General features: G+C 40.0%; 1 protein-coding gene across 1 annotated transcript in view; it reads left to right on the forward strand.

Annotated features, from left to right (window-relative positions):
* The window catches only part of LOC114553540 (caM kinase-like vesicle-associated protein), a 50,135-nt gene extending 41,028 nt beyond the window's left edge, over positions 1-9,107 (forward strand). Inside the window, exons 2-11 of the mRNA XM_028574746.1 lie at positions 723-830; positions 952-1,083; positions 3,614-3,688; positions 4,609-4,747; positions 6,296-6,416; positions 6,538-6,613; positions 6,838-6,974; positions 7,150-7,228; positions 8,545-8,632; positions 8,745-9,107. Of these exons, the coding sequence (XP_028430547.1) occupies positions 736-830; positions 952-1,083; positions 3,614-3,688; positions 4,609-4,747; positions 6,296-6,416; positions 6,538-6,613; positions 6,838-6,974; positions 7,150-7,228; positions 8,545-8,632; positions 8,745-9,107 (1,305 nt within the window). The 5' untranslated portion in view covers positions 723-735. The remainder of the gene's footprint in view (positions 1-722; positions 831-951; positions 1,084-3,613; positions 3,689-4,608; positions 4,748-6,295; positions 6,417-6,537; positions 6,614-6,837; positions 6,975-7,149; positions 7,229-8,544; positions 8,633-8,744) is intronic.
* The last annotated feature ends 5,044 nt before the right edge of the window (positions 9,108-14,151 follow it).

Here is a 14,151-nt window from a genome sequence, read left to right on the forward strand (position 1 = left end):
CAAATTTCACTCCATGCTGCGGCACTGAGAAGCTGCAACACAATTAGGTGTTCACGTGTTGATGCAGAACTAGTAAAGCACTTTAAGTCCTGGGTTGCTGTGCCTGTAATTGCTGGCTCCTATTCTTTATTGGAAATGCTTCACTTGTTGCTGCGGTTACCTCGCTGGGCTCTCCGACCATATTAGCCTGCTGCTCCCTCTGCTCCCTGACCGCTATGGTTTGCAACTTTCACCCCACAAAGAAACACTGGCACATTCAGTCCAGACTTCTGCTTTACTGCAAAAAACATTCCCCTTGCTGTTTTATTACTTATATAAGTTAGATATTAGCATACAGACTGCAGTCCTTTATCAATGTAGGATCACGAAAGGCTATGTTACAGTAAGTATAGTTTTGCATTGCCAGACCTATCTCCACAGCGCTGCAAAGTACAGAAAGTGAAACAATCCACTGCATTGATATTGCCCCTGGTGGCTCTTTAGCTCTCACTTTTGAAATGCTTTCTCAGCATTACTGGAGGCATTTTTGTCTGAGGAAGGGCCACATTTTTTACTAAGTCATCATCCAGTGTAATATAATGGCACAGTGTGACGCCAAATTGAAAAGAAATAATCAGCTAGGTGGGATGCCAGGACATAATACCCTGATAGATTGATGAAAGTGTCATTATTCATTTCATTCTCTCCCTCTTCTGTCTCTCTTTCTGTTTCTCTCACCACAGGTCAGGAGTGGCCATGCCATTTGGCTGTTTAACAATCGGGGAAAAGAAGGATTATAGCAATCCTTCAGACGTGACAGATAAATATGACCTGGGTCAGATTGTTAAATCGTGAGTATCTCAACAGCTTCTTGACTTTTGAAAGATGCATCATCACTTCTTGAGAAACCATCATGTCTGTGTTTATATCCCTGTAAATGGACCTTACATGCCATAAAATGATTCTTTACAGGGAGGAGTTCTGTGAGATATTCAGGGCCAAGGACAAAACTACAATGAAAATGTATACATGCAAAAAGTTCCTGAAAAAGGATGGAAGGAAAGTCCGCAAGGCCGCCAAAAATGAGATTGTCATCTTAAAGATGTAAGTTATTCATTGTGATTAATGTTTTCTGGAGTCAAAAATTCTGTGTTAAATAGCGCATTAGTGATGAGACTGTCAATTCCCTTGCTTTTTTGTTTTTCCCTATTACATCTTCTTAAATACTAATTTCACAGACAAAACAATTTTTGAAAAGAAAAACAAAAGAGAAAACGTTTGATGCTTACTTTAATAAGAAAAGTCAAGTGAACCTCATTTTGCTGAGTGATCACACACAGCCACTGTTTCTAAAAACCTGTGATGAGCTAACTTTCAGGTAAAACCCACATTAGCATAAACTGGGCCTTATCAAACAATTTCTCCCTGACAGCAGGCGAAGTAGTGGAGCAAGATGAATATGAAAGTGTGATTTCCTTATAAGAAGACTTATAAGCCTCTAAACATGAATTCATGTTCCTCTGAAAATTAAACTTCAGACACCTCAATAGCAGGGATGTGCACTGCTCCGGTTTTTTATCGTCTAATCATCAGTGGGGGGTTTGAGTGGAAATTCAAATAGGATGACATTGTCAAAGGCTGGGAATAATTGCTGGCAAACAGTAAATGCAGTCTTGAATATAAAATGTTTGTATATAGCCATTAAATAAGAAAATAGGTGCTTATTAAAGTATTCATCTTCATACATATGTGTATTGTTATTTCTTGCTGTACTCCTGCAGTCATTGTACCGGCAATTTGGTTCCTTCTCAGTCAAGAGTTTTTGATACTGTTAATACCATTGATTTAAAGTCCCCCTCCAGTCAAAAATCTGTTTTACTTATTGTTCTTGGATGTTGTGCAGAGTTTGACACAACAAGGCTGTTTTCATATTCTTCTGCTGAGGGGGAAACGTTTCTCTGAGCTCTATTTAAATCTGAATTTAATGCATATACAGTACCGGTCAAAAGTTTGGGGTCACAAAAAAAAGGGGGGTTCTCTTGTTGATCTTTAATGCAATATCTACATTCTCCATTATCAGCAACCATTCATCCAATGTTCCAAAGTCACATTCTGTTTACTAATCTGATATCATTTAAAAGGCTAACTGAGAAAACATTGGCAATTATGTAAGCACATAATGTAATCTGAAAACTGCTGCCCTGGTTAAAAAAAACAATGCAAGTGATTTCAGCTGGTATTCTGTCTATAATGGAGTGGAATGGAAATTTCTAAGTGAACCAAAACTTTTGACCGGTAGCGTATATATTCATAGTTTCTAGATTTGTTAATGACTGAGAAGGAGTACATGTAATTTGAAAATTTTTTAATGAGGTAATTGAAATTTTTTGTGGAACAAACATGAGGCAACTCATTTTTTATGTATTTAAATATGTCTGTAGGGGATCTGTAATTGTGTGCAACATTATTTTTTATATTGGTAATACCTAAATTAACAGACCAATCCTGTGGAAGGAAAGACAAAAGAGTGTTTGACAGAAGTGTTGGCAAATGGCTGCAGTGCCGTCTCGTTATGTAATTACAACAGGTGGTTGCAGATAATAACCCCTGATTGGTTGTAGAGAAGTACCATCATTGTCAGTGTTCTAATGTTACTGTACTTAAAGTAGAATTTTCACGTATCTGTACTTTCCTACGTTATTTATATTACAGGCAAGAACAAAACTCTGTAGCCTTAAAAATTGTTCCCTTGTGGGCCAATTTAAGTATTACGTTTCCGAGCTGGTGCTGTGGTTGTCTAAGGCACAGTCAGCTGCTCAGCACCATGCTACTTCATGGTTGCTTTTATGGCCATATGCACTTGATTACACACACACACACACACACACACACACACACACACACACACACACACATATACATATATATATATATATATATATATATATATATATATATATATATATATATATATATATATATATATATATATACATATGTCAGTGATGTGAAGTAAAGTTAACTGATCATGTTCCCTCTCTCTGTCTCAGTGACGACTATAGTGTGTTATTTATGAGCATTAAAGTGCTCATATTATGCTCATTTTCAGGTTCATAATTGTATTTAGAGGTTGTACCAGAATAGGTTTACATGGTTTCATTTTCAAAAAACACCATTTATGTTGTACTACACATTGCTGCAGCTCCTGTTTTCACCCTGTGTGTTGAGCTCTCCGTTTTAGCTACTGTGTGAGAATATATCACTTTTGTTCCTATCTTTGTTGGGAGTCGCACATGCGCAGTAGCTAGGTAAGGACTACTAGCCAGTCAGTTGCAGAGCATAATGTCGTGACATGCTAGCAGCTAGGTGAGCATTATAACATGTGTTACAAAGTGACGCATGTTTGTCTCTGAAGTAAAGGCTGGACTACAATACAGCTGTTTGGAGCAGTTTGTGAACAGTGTTTTCTGTTGGAGATGTTAAGTACCTTTGGGTGGACTTTGGGCTTTTTTACTTTTATTCCTCCAGCTTAATGACTGATGCAGACATCATCTCCTATGGGATTCCTGACATCACTCTCTCACTCTCTTTGTGTTCCTCTCTCTGTTTTGTGCTTTGTGACGCATCTCCTCAGGGTGAAGCATCCCAACATTCTCCAACTGGTGGATGTCTTCGAGACCAAAAAAGAGTACTTCCTCTTCCTTGAACTGTGAGTGCAGATGTCTGAAAAGGGGGAAAAAGCTCTCTGCATGTCTTTGTGGTAGCTCGGGCCTGCTGCACTGTACTGCATGTGTTGATTATACAGTACACTCGTGGGGAATGAGCTGTTGTAGCCTGAGGCCCTAGATAGGAGAACAGCGCTGAACTCCACTCATTTGGTATTCAGATATGAATGCTTGCTAGCTACTCTATTCTCATCAGCATGTGTTCTTGGGGAATTTTGATGCATTTCCATGGATATTCCAAATGCACAATACTCATCTCGTCCTTCGGGGACACTAGATTTGAATTTGAACCAGGAATTCTGGTAAGAAAGAAAATGATCAAACACAAAAGAAACATCTATGGGGAAATTATTAAAACCATTTCCCTTCAATAGGTGGGTGTTGTGTAATTTTGTCAAAAACGGTTATTCTTGGAAAAATGTAATCAACATTTCACTATAAATACACAATGTAGGAGGTTCCTGTATTTCTATCTGTATTTCGTTTCTATACATTTCTGATTATAGAGATTAGATGGACACATGGGAAAAGAATGGGGGATGACAGAAAGGTTACCAGTCAGATTTAAAATGACAGCATTGCAGTTACACGGTGCAAATCTTCCAATGCTGAGAGAAAATCACTATTACTTTCACTATGATCACTATTAATCATCATTACTTTCAACTAACGTGTAATGCATGTGACCAGGCTGGTTCAGCGGTAGAGCAGGCGCACATATACTCAGAGGTTTATGCCTTGACACAGAGGTCCATGGTTCAAATCTGACCTGTGAAAATTTCCTCCATGTCTTCCACCCCTTTCTTACCTAGTTGTCCTGTCAAAAATTAAAGGCGGGAAAGCCCCAAAAAATTATCTTAAAAAAAATAAATGTAATGCATTACAGGCCTTTCTTTTCCTACAGTGCAACAGGCAGAGAGGTATTTGACTGGATCCTGGACCAAGGCTACTACTCAGAGCGAGACACCAGCAACGTGGTGCGCCAGGTGCTGGAGGCTGTCGCCTACCTCCACTCCCTGCATATCGTTCACAGAAACCTCAAGGTAACACGCTACGTAGTGAAGGACTTGTAGGCCGAAGTAAACAAGACGCCGATCCTGTGGAGGCATCACACTGTTAACCCAAGCAATACAAGTGTAATCCATGTAAATTATTTCACTTTTACCAAAAACAATGTCCAGATATTTCTGTAGAATCAGTTATATGTTGAAAATATAGTGATCAAATGTTATTGAAATAGAGCTGCAAATCTGAAAATCTTTTAAATGTAGTCCAGTAATTTAGTCTATGTAGTAGCTAGATGTCTTATTTTTTTTTTTTACCTGCAAACCATCTAAACCACTCTGTGATGGTCTGTGCTGTTATAAGCTGCTCTAACAATAAATCCCAACTTGTGAAAACAAACAAACAGACACAAGTATCCACAAGCTTCTGCTCCATCAAATTCATTTCTCTTTAATTCAACCAAGCGACCTGCCAGTACATGGGGCTGATGGTCAGATCATTCGGACAGAAGCGCTACGTTAATGTTATTTTTAGCCATGATCTATCTGAACTCATTTTAATGTTTTCAATTATTAGATGGATTGCCATGAAATCTTATATAGATATTAATGATTATATGTATATATATATATATATATATATATATATATATACGCACTGGGCAGGGCGCACTGACTGTGTTCTGCGCCACGTCACAGGGTTCATGTAAATACAGCCCTTAAAGCTTTAGTGTGTAACTTCTTCATAATAATGAATATATCCGTTACGTTCAAGCCAAATGAGTTGCTACAAAGCTAATTAAGACTATCAGCTCCACACCACTCTCTCTGTATTTCTCAGCATAGTTATGTTTAGAAATTGGTGTCATCCGGTGACTTTCGCGCGCAGAAACTCAAGTGAAGATAATGACCTCTTCTGAAGAGTCCATCATGATTTTATTTAATCCTCCGTGTCCTCCTTGGCTACTAGCAACTGTGTGGAGGAGGGGTGGGGGTGACGGACGAACACGGGAGGTTTCTGTCATGTGGATGCACCGACAGAATTGTTGTCATTACGACAGAAACTAGTCACTATAGCTTTGAGCTTAATTTATGGTAGCTGCGGTGTTCCCGGCGCGAGATGCGCAGCGCATGGTCAAACATGAGAGATCGTTTTGTCAAAGCTAAAGAAACGGCTTCATGTAAAGAGTGTTCTTAACAGTGTTACAGACAGTCATTTTGATTTGGAGATTCATAGCAAAAGATGGATTAGCTTCTCCACCTTGATACCTTTTAAATCTTAAATCAGCTTAAATAAAATCAATGCATTTCTTAAGTGGAAATGTGTCAAACTTGGTTGAGGCATTTAGCTTTAGTCCAATCATAAAAAAAATCCCAAAATGAAACTGTCTTCAATTTTTTTCCTTTCCTCTGCACAGGATTATTTATCTTTTAGACGTTTTCAGTATGTGTATTATATTTCCGTTTGAAAAATCTCCCAACTGATATTCGACCTCTTAAACGTTCACTAGATGCTTAACTATGAAAATGAAAGAACTTAATACTGAATATTACGTTTAAGTGTTGTAATATGCAATTCCTTTGTAGTTGGAGAACTTGGTTTACTACAATCGCCTGAAGCACTCTAAAATAGTCATCAGTGACTTCCATCTTGCCAAGCTGGAGAACGGACTAATCAAAGACCCCTGTGGGACACCAGAGTACCTGGGTGAGTATATAAGTTTACCAAGTAACAAATAAGACATTGTAGAGCAAGCAATGTGGCAGCCTTTTGTGGCTTTCAAACTTACAAAAAAAGATTTAGCTGATGTTTCTCTTCTCTTGTGCAGCTCCAGAGGTGGTTGGCAGACAGCGATATGGCAGGCCCGTGGACTGCTGGGCAACAGGTGTCATCATGTACATACTGTAAGTTGTGACATTAAAGATAAAGAGAGAAGATTATTATTCTCAACATAAGATAGTGATTCTTTTTCTAAAGCTCTAAACCTTATTTAAAGTCTCTGGGTGGCTGCAGACTTGATATTGGTAAAGATGATGCATTACGTGGTATCATACATCAGGCCTAGTTTAAATATGGAATGTAGAGGTTTTTTGACTCCTGATGCTATTTTTTTTCTTTGCTACCTCAGGCTGTCAGGCAACCCTCCTTTCTACGATGAAACTGACGACGATGATTTTGAAAATCATGACAAGAACCTGTTCCGAAAGATCCTGGCAGGCGATTATGAGTTTGACTCTCCGTACTGGGATGAAATCTCAGATTCAGGTACTTTCTACTTTTTAACACTGTGAAGGAACACCAATGACAGCTCGCTGGGTAAACATTTCAAATTCAAAACAGTTTCTCCTTTCTAACCCATAGAGTGGCCAAACACATGTCATCAAGAGAACAACTCCCCGTTTTTTTGTTAAGTTTCTTCTGTGTGATTTTTCTCTGACAGCTAAGAGTCTGGTTGCTCTTCTGATGGAGGTGGATCAAGACCAGAGACTGACAGCCCAGGAGGCTATAAACCATGAATGGTAGGCAGCAGAACTTAGATATATTGTGCAGACCATTTAAACCAGAGCAGTGTGACCAGAAGAGCTACAAGAGCAGACTTTCTTTCTTGTTTGAGGTGTCCCTTAAAATCACATTGAGACACTTCATAGTTTACTTTAAAAGGCTCATCACTGTCCTTAGTAAGTGCTCAGTATTCATTAATGTATTAATATTGATGCTGTAATCAAAATAAACCAAAGCTGCTTGTCACATAAGCAGTGTGGCTCTAGAGATAACAATGTCATATCGGATGGATTGGCACAGAGATTCATCGATTCCCAGACATTGTATTCTACTGACCAGCAGGTTGAGATGTTCTGATTAGTATTGAAATGTCCTGATGAATATTGGATGGATTTCCATTATATTTGGTACAGAAAGTCATGTTCCCCACAGGGTCATTTACCTAGTGCCATCATCAGGTCAACATTTCACTTAGTCCGATACTTTGATTTATGGCCAAAGATAAAAACAAACAATAACCATAAAATTCATACAATCAGTGTTTGGTGCTTACTTTCACATCTTAGAATGACATTACTAGAGGATGTCCTTGTCATGACAACTTGACATAATGTCATCCTGTTTACTGTCAAGTTGCCTTAATAAGGACACTCCAAAGAAATTTAATGTCAAGTTGTCATGAGAAATACATCCTCTGGTAATGTCATCCTGGTTAATGTCAAGTTGTCATTACAAAGACATCCCAAACAAATTTAATGTCAACTTGTCATGACCAAGACAACTTCTGGTAATGTCACTTTGATTAATGTGAACATAATCAAGACAACCCAAACAATGTCAACTTGTCATGACGAAAACCGAATGACACTTAATGACAGGAGTCATAAACGTTTATGACTTGTTTATAACGTTTATGACACGCTCATGACAGTGTCATGTCATAGTTATGACAGTGTCATGTCACGATTATGTCGAGACCTTCAAGTAAAGGGTTGCCATTTCTTTTCGTGATGCCATCACAAACTGCCGTGAGACTGGGTTGTGTATTAATCCCTTTCTCAGTTTGACTGTTGGCCCTGCTTAGATGTGTCTGACAGAGGCCCTATACATTTTGAGCACAAATCAGTTGTCACAGGGACAAAACCTAGGAGAAATGGTCCAACCAAGCTTAAAAAAAACAGAATAATCCTTAAAGGTAAAACAGTTCCTGCTAAAATTTGTCAATAAAATGAACAACAGATTGAGTAATGTTTGCTGCAGCCTGTGGCATGCAAAGATAAGGGAAGCATGAAGCTCTGTTGTGAAACTGTGCTTTTCCCATTTTCTACAACAGGATCTCTGGCGGTGCAGCTTCAGATAAGAACATCAAGGAAAATGTGTGTGCACAAATAGAGAAGAACTTTGCCAGAGCTAAATGGAAGGTAAGCCCTCCTGCTCGCTCTTCCAGGAAGGTCTTCTCGTTGATGTTCTCTGAGCAAGTTTTGAAGTTACAGCACCTATTTGAGTTCACTTTGTTGTCCCTTCCTTCTACAGAAAGCTGTGCGGGTCACCACCATCATGAAGAGACTGCGAGCCCCCGAGCAGAGTGACTCGAAGGCAACCAGCCCTGCAGCCGGTGCCCCAGCAGACGCCGCGGCTCCCCAGGCTGCCACCGACCCCTCTGCACCCTCATCTGACACAACACCTGAGGGAGCGCCCGCTGCCGTCACAGAGCTCCCTGCTGGAGCGGAGATAAGTCAACCGGCGCCAGAGGCTGCAGCCGGGGTGGCAGCCTCAGCCGAGGCGCCACAAGAACCCAGCCCAGCGCCGCAGGAGGCCGAGCCCACATCGCGTTGCAATGGAGAAGCTTCGGCTGCTCTCCACGCAGCCACTGAGGCCGGGGACGAGCAGGGTTAGACCCCCCCCACCCCCCCTTCCTGCGTGACCTCTGCAGTCCCCACCAACTCCTGCACACTGTACATTACCTGCTAGCATGGTGACACAGACTCTGCTTCTCTCTCACTTGCAGCATTAGTATCATCTCATGGAGGCTGTGTGCTACCTTTCCCGAGTGCTGCGCTGCATTGGCTTTCTTTCTACATTTATTGTGTCTTTTTTCACTGACCCTCCGGTGTTTTATGTCAGGTTATATAAACCAAGTCTATCTCCGCACATTTGAGTTTAAGGGGCAAAAAACAGATTTGCTGTCAAGCTGTGGCTTGCAGCTAAAGTCTTCTTTCTTATTCTTCTCTTAGCGATAAGAGAATATAGGAAGACATAATTGTGCTGAAAACGGCTTTGATTCTTTTTTAATGAGCCAACTTGGGAAACTTCCCTCTGCCAGTCCTGCAATTACAGTATTTGTTCTTAGAATCAGTGGAAAGTTTTGCTTCTGAAATGTTGACCTTGTACCGTGATACTCAGTAAGTGCTGGTCCTCACACATGAAGAAGATCACATATTCCTGTCACAGGGAAAATATGCTTATCTTTCTTATTTGTTCTTGTCTACACTAACCAGTTATTGTACGTTAAACAATGCTGAGATTGGTGACTGGGAGTTATTATGCCCTGGGGTCTCATTTATAAACGTGGCGTACGCACAAAACGGGGCTGAAAACGTGCGTACGCCACATCCCACGCAGAGGTTGTGATTTATAAAAAACAAACTTGACGGGAGAATGTGCGGTCCTCCACGCAAACTCTGACCCATGCGTACGCACATTTTGGAGACAAAATAGGAATTGGCGACGCAGATGGTGAGGTGGTGAACTGAAGTCAGACAGCAAAAAGTAAATGGGAATATAAGAGTAGAAAAAATTTAAATATTGATGCCTAGCATATTTTTTCACTCCATATCATCCATGAAGATTAAATCCAGCAGTGTTATTTGCGCTTGTACTTAGTGATAACTGTTCCATAAACTGAAATCTTAAATAAAAATTTGTTCTTAATATGTAATCGGCGCTGTCTCGCCGTCACATTATCCGCTACGGAGCGCAGGAGGAGGAGATGGCCCGACTACATGGAATACAGGACATCATCAAATACCCTACCATTAGATAACGGCAGAACACAGTGTAAATAACTAAATATATATCTTTAAAACTATGCATATATCATCAAATGTCAAAGTCTGAAAATACAGCCGTTAAGCTCTCACGCAATCTTTACCCTTAATGTCCTCGTTATCAGTCCGAACTTTAAAACTGTTAACAAAACCTTCATGAAGAAAAGTGTGTTTGCCTATTACACTTTCTTTCGTCAAGCTGTTAACAATCACAAATTGTCGTAAACATATAAATACCACGGTGAACCCGTGCGTAATGCTGCATGATGGCACTGCTGGCCCTGCAGGAGGACTAACCCCCAATGGAAGAATCAGGAGAAAAAGAGACTTCAGGGACCATGACGATGACTGGCTCATATGCAGATTTAGATTCCCTAAAGCTGAGCTCTTGGATCCATGTACTGAATTGGGTCCAGTAGAGAGGGCAACGCTCCGGAACCGTGCCATCCCGGTCAAGAGACAGGTCCTCGCCACTCTGGGGGAAACCGGCTATTCCCTTGTTTGGATATAATATATAGTTATGTTCAATCTTATTATAGGCCTATACGTCTGGTATATCGAAGCTGTCCCAGAGTGCCGTAATGCCTGCCGTTTTGGAAGATTTTATTAATAAAGGTAGTCTATAGATCCGGTTTCCCTACACTGTGCGACAACAGGCCGAAATTATAATTCAATTGGCAGCAATTCCCGAGCGTCTGAGAGTTCTTTTTTTCCTCCGCCAGTGGTCATGATTCGGCATGATTCGGTGTAACGAAAGAACTGCCAGGGTCATTAACATACTGATCAGCATTCACGAGGAGCTTTACATTGACTATTTATGGTTAAAAATTGGCGTGTACAGGGCGGGATAAGAGGCTGATCCACGTACGCACACTTGTAGTCAATCTGTGATTTATAAAGGGAACATTGCTTACAGGTGTGCGTACACACGGTTTTATAAATCTGACTTTTTTTCGGCGTACGCCAATTTGGGCTTTTGGGCGCACGTACACTTATAGTAAGGATCCTACGCACAGTTTTATAAATGAGACCCCAGTACTGTATTTTGAAGTAGGCAGCTTCACACATAAGCACACACACACAAAAACTATGTTCCTTTGCTTACTTCCTGCTCAGGAAAGAACCTCATAGCTGTAAGTGTAAAGATTCTGTATATAGAGACCTTTGTAGAAGTAGCCAAAACAGCATGCGTTCTCACTTTTTGCTGTTCGTTTTACATTTACAGCCACTTGGTGGTAAATATGTGCTACTGCCAAACTTCATCTTATTGCAGTAAACAGCACCCTCGTCTCTTGCCACAAGCCATGCCGAGGCTAATGTTTTTTTCAAAAGCACTATACATTATGCTGTTTATTACCACTGTTCATTTAGCACCCCTGATGTCAATGTAAGCCATATGAAAAAAAACAAAAAAAAAAAAAAACAGTCTTCATTACATAGCAGTTCTATGCATCCAAATTAATTTGTAGCTTTTCATTTTTAGAAACTCCATGACATATTTATTCATCACGTGACAATAACTGTTTTTTTCTTGGTCTACTTGTATCTACTTTGATTTAATCATGTCCTTCGTCTTCGGTTATTGACTCAAAATGTCACATATGTCTTAGTATTTGGTTGTAACTGTAAAACAAAATGTGCATTAACTGACCACATGCGGCGTTTTAGGGAAGAGATGAATCGTTTTGACTTTGTGGTAACTAGGGTCACCTTCACCAATATATATATAGGTCAACAAAGCTGAGTTGGTGAAGGTGATATATATATATTATATAAAGCATATGTTTGACATTTTTTGTTGATTCCATAGATGTTTCTCTTTATACTTGATAAACAGTAATAACAATCTGTCCTTTCTTGTCACTGGTCCCCTCGAGCATTAATAATGAGCTACAGAAAAAGTTCTCTGTAATTGAAATTGAGCAATATTTGAACGGCTGCAGAAACTGTGATTCCTGGTGTCCTTTCGATACAGTCGATGTACCTGTAAGTAGAAGTCTATAGTCCTTGCCAGCTGTCAAGCCCATCAGGGCCACTTAAGTAACACATGGCTGCAGTCAGATAAAGTGTGTGTGTGTGTGTGTGTGTGTGTGTGTGTGTGTGTGTGTGTGTGTGTGTGTGTGGGTGTGTGTGTGTGTGTGTGTGTGTGTGTGTGTGTGGGGGAGGTGGGGAGGGGGGGGGGACTATGGGTTTTCATTAAAACAGCAGCCACATTGTCAATACGATTGTTAAATGATATAATTAGAGTATAATATGTTATGGCTCGTTCACAGCCACTTTGTCCGACTCTACCCAATCTGTTGTCAAGTGTGAACAGCTGTAAATTTATAAGAAAATGTGCATTTCAGATTTTTAAAAAAGGGGGCTCTGGAGAAAATGTATCACCTTTATAATCCGTAGAATCTCAATTTTGACTTTGTTTTTGCAGTCTTTTTATTTATACATGTACTGTATCTCCTTTTAATTTGTGCTAAGGTAGATTGGTAGACACACTAATCATTAAGATTATACCACTATATCATTTCTTACATTGTTTAAGATAAATATTTAGATTTTAACGTGAGGCTTAAAGAAGAATATCAGAGATTTTTATGTGAATAAATTATTTCATGTAGTCCGTTCTCTTTGTTTAGATGGCAAATAAATACTGTTTGAACACTGTTACACAGTTTAAAGCAAGCTTTTTTCCCCCAATACATTTCTTACTGTATTTAGTATTCCATGTCTGTTTTACCATGCACTTACAGGTATATTTGTAGATGTGATGTTTGCCAGGACCAGTGGTCACCTGTAGGTCCTGTCTTGCATTTGTGAGCTCTGTACTGTACTCCTTGATTGAGTTGATGACTTTGATGGTAATAAAAATTATAATTCACCTGTTTATTCATCTGTAATCCTCATAATTTCTTTTCTTAGTAGACAGTCAGTGGACCGAGAGTGCATAGCACTGCAGATCTGCAGGATTATTTAGAGAAAATGTGGGAAACAGCCTGCGTCATCACACTCTGCTTTCCCCCTAACCCAGAGGAGAGCATCTGTTTTACGCGCTCTCAATTAGCATGAGCCATCCTGATGGGGTGTGAACTCGTGTTCGAAAAATCCCAGTAGGGCCATTTGGTGACACTTTCCAAGATACTTCAATTGCATCTTGTTGGAATAATGATGCACAGAGCTCACTCTCTAAGCCCTCTGGGGTTTCAATAGGCTTCCTCTTGGGAGATTTTCTCTTTTCCATGCCCATTGTACAATGGTATGCAGCCATCCATACACTCATCTGGGCTCAGGAGGATACTCTGTGTCGTTGGATGACTTCATTAAGAATGGTAGGATGGGAGAAGTGTCAGTTTCCTGTTTCTCTCAAACAGCAATCTAGAGATGAAAGGCTACTGATCAGAGTATGTCTTTGCCGGGAGGAAAAGAGTGTTTTACAAAATATCACATCCTCCTGGCAAAACCAAACGTGTATACTAACTAAGTTAGTAGCTAAGATAGCTACCGCACATTATGGTAGGAGTAACGTAAATGCAATCGATATATAGTACTTGAGTGACAGCAAGCAAGAATGATTCTACTTACACAACTCATTGGTAGTGTTTCCATTCACTTCGATTGATGTGTCGGGCTTTTTTATGGAACTCGATTACAATATTTCAAGCAAAGAATTATGATAGTGATGATTGGGGTGGGATGTGTAGCATTGATTTATTGGCATATAGAGGTTAAAAAGCAATCAATCACAACAACTCCCCTTAGATTTTACTGTCTCAGCTCTCTCAATGCCACAGAGGTTCTGCAGAAAACACATCTATAATGTATCAGCTACATAGCTGATATCATTCATCCCCATGTAGCCCCCAGGTCCCTCAAATCCTCCAGTTAAGGTATTTTATTTT

Source organism: Perca flavescens, chromosome 4 (genome assembly GCF_004354835.1).
Source record: "Perca flavescens isolate YP-PL-M2 chromosome 4, PFLA_1.0, whole genome shotgun sequence".
NCBI classification, from domain to species: Eukaryota; Metazoa; Chordata; class Actinopteri; order Perciformes; family Percidae; genus Perca; species Perca flavescens.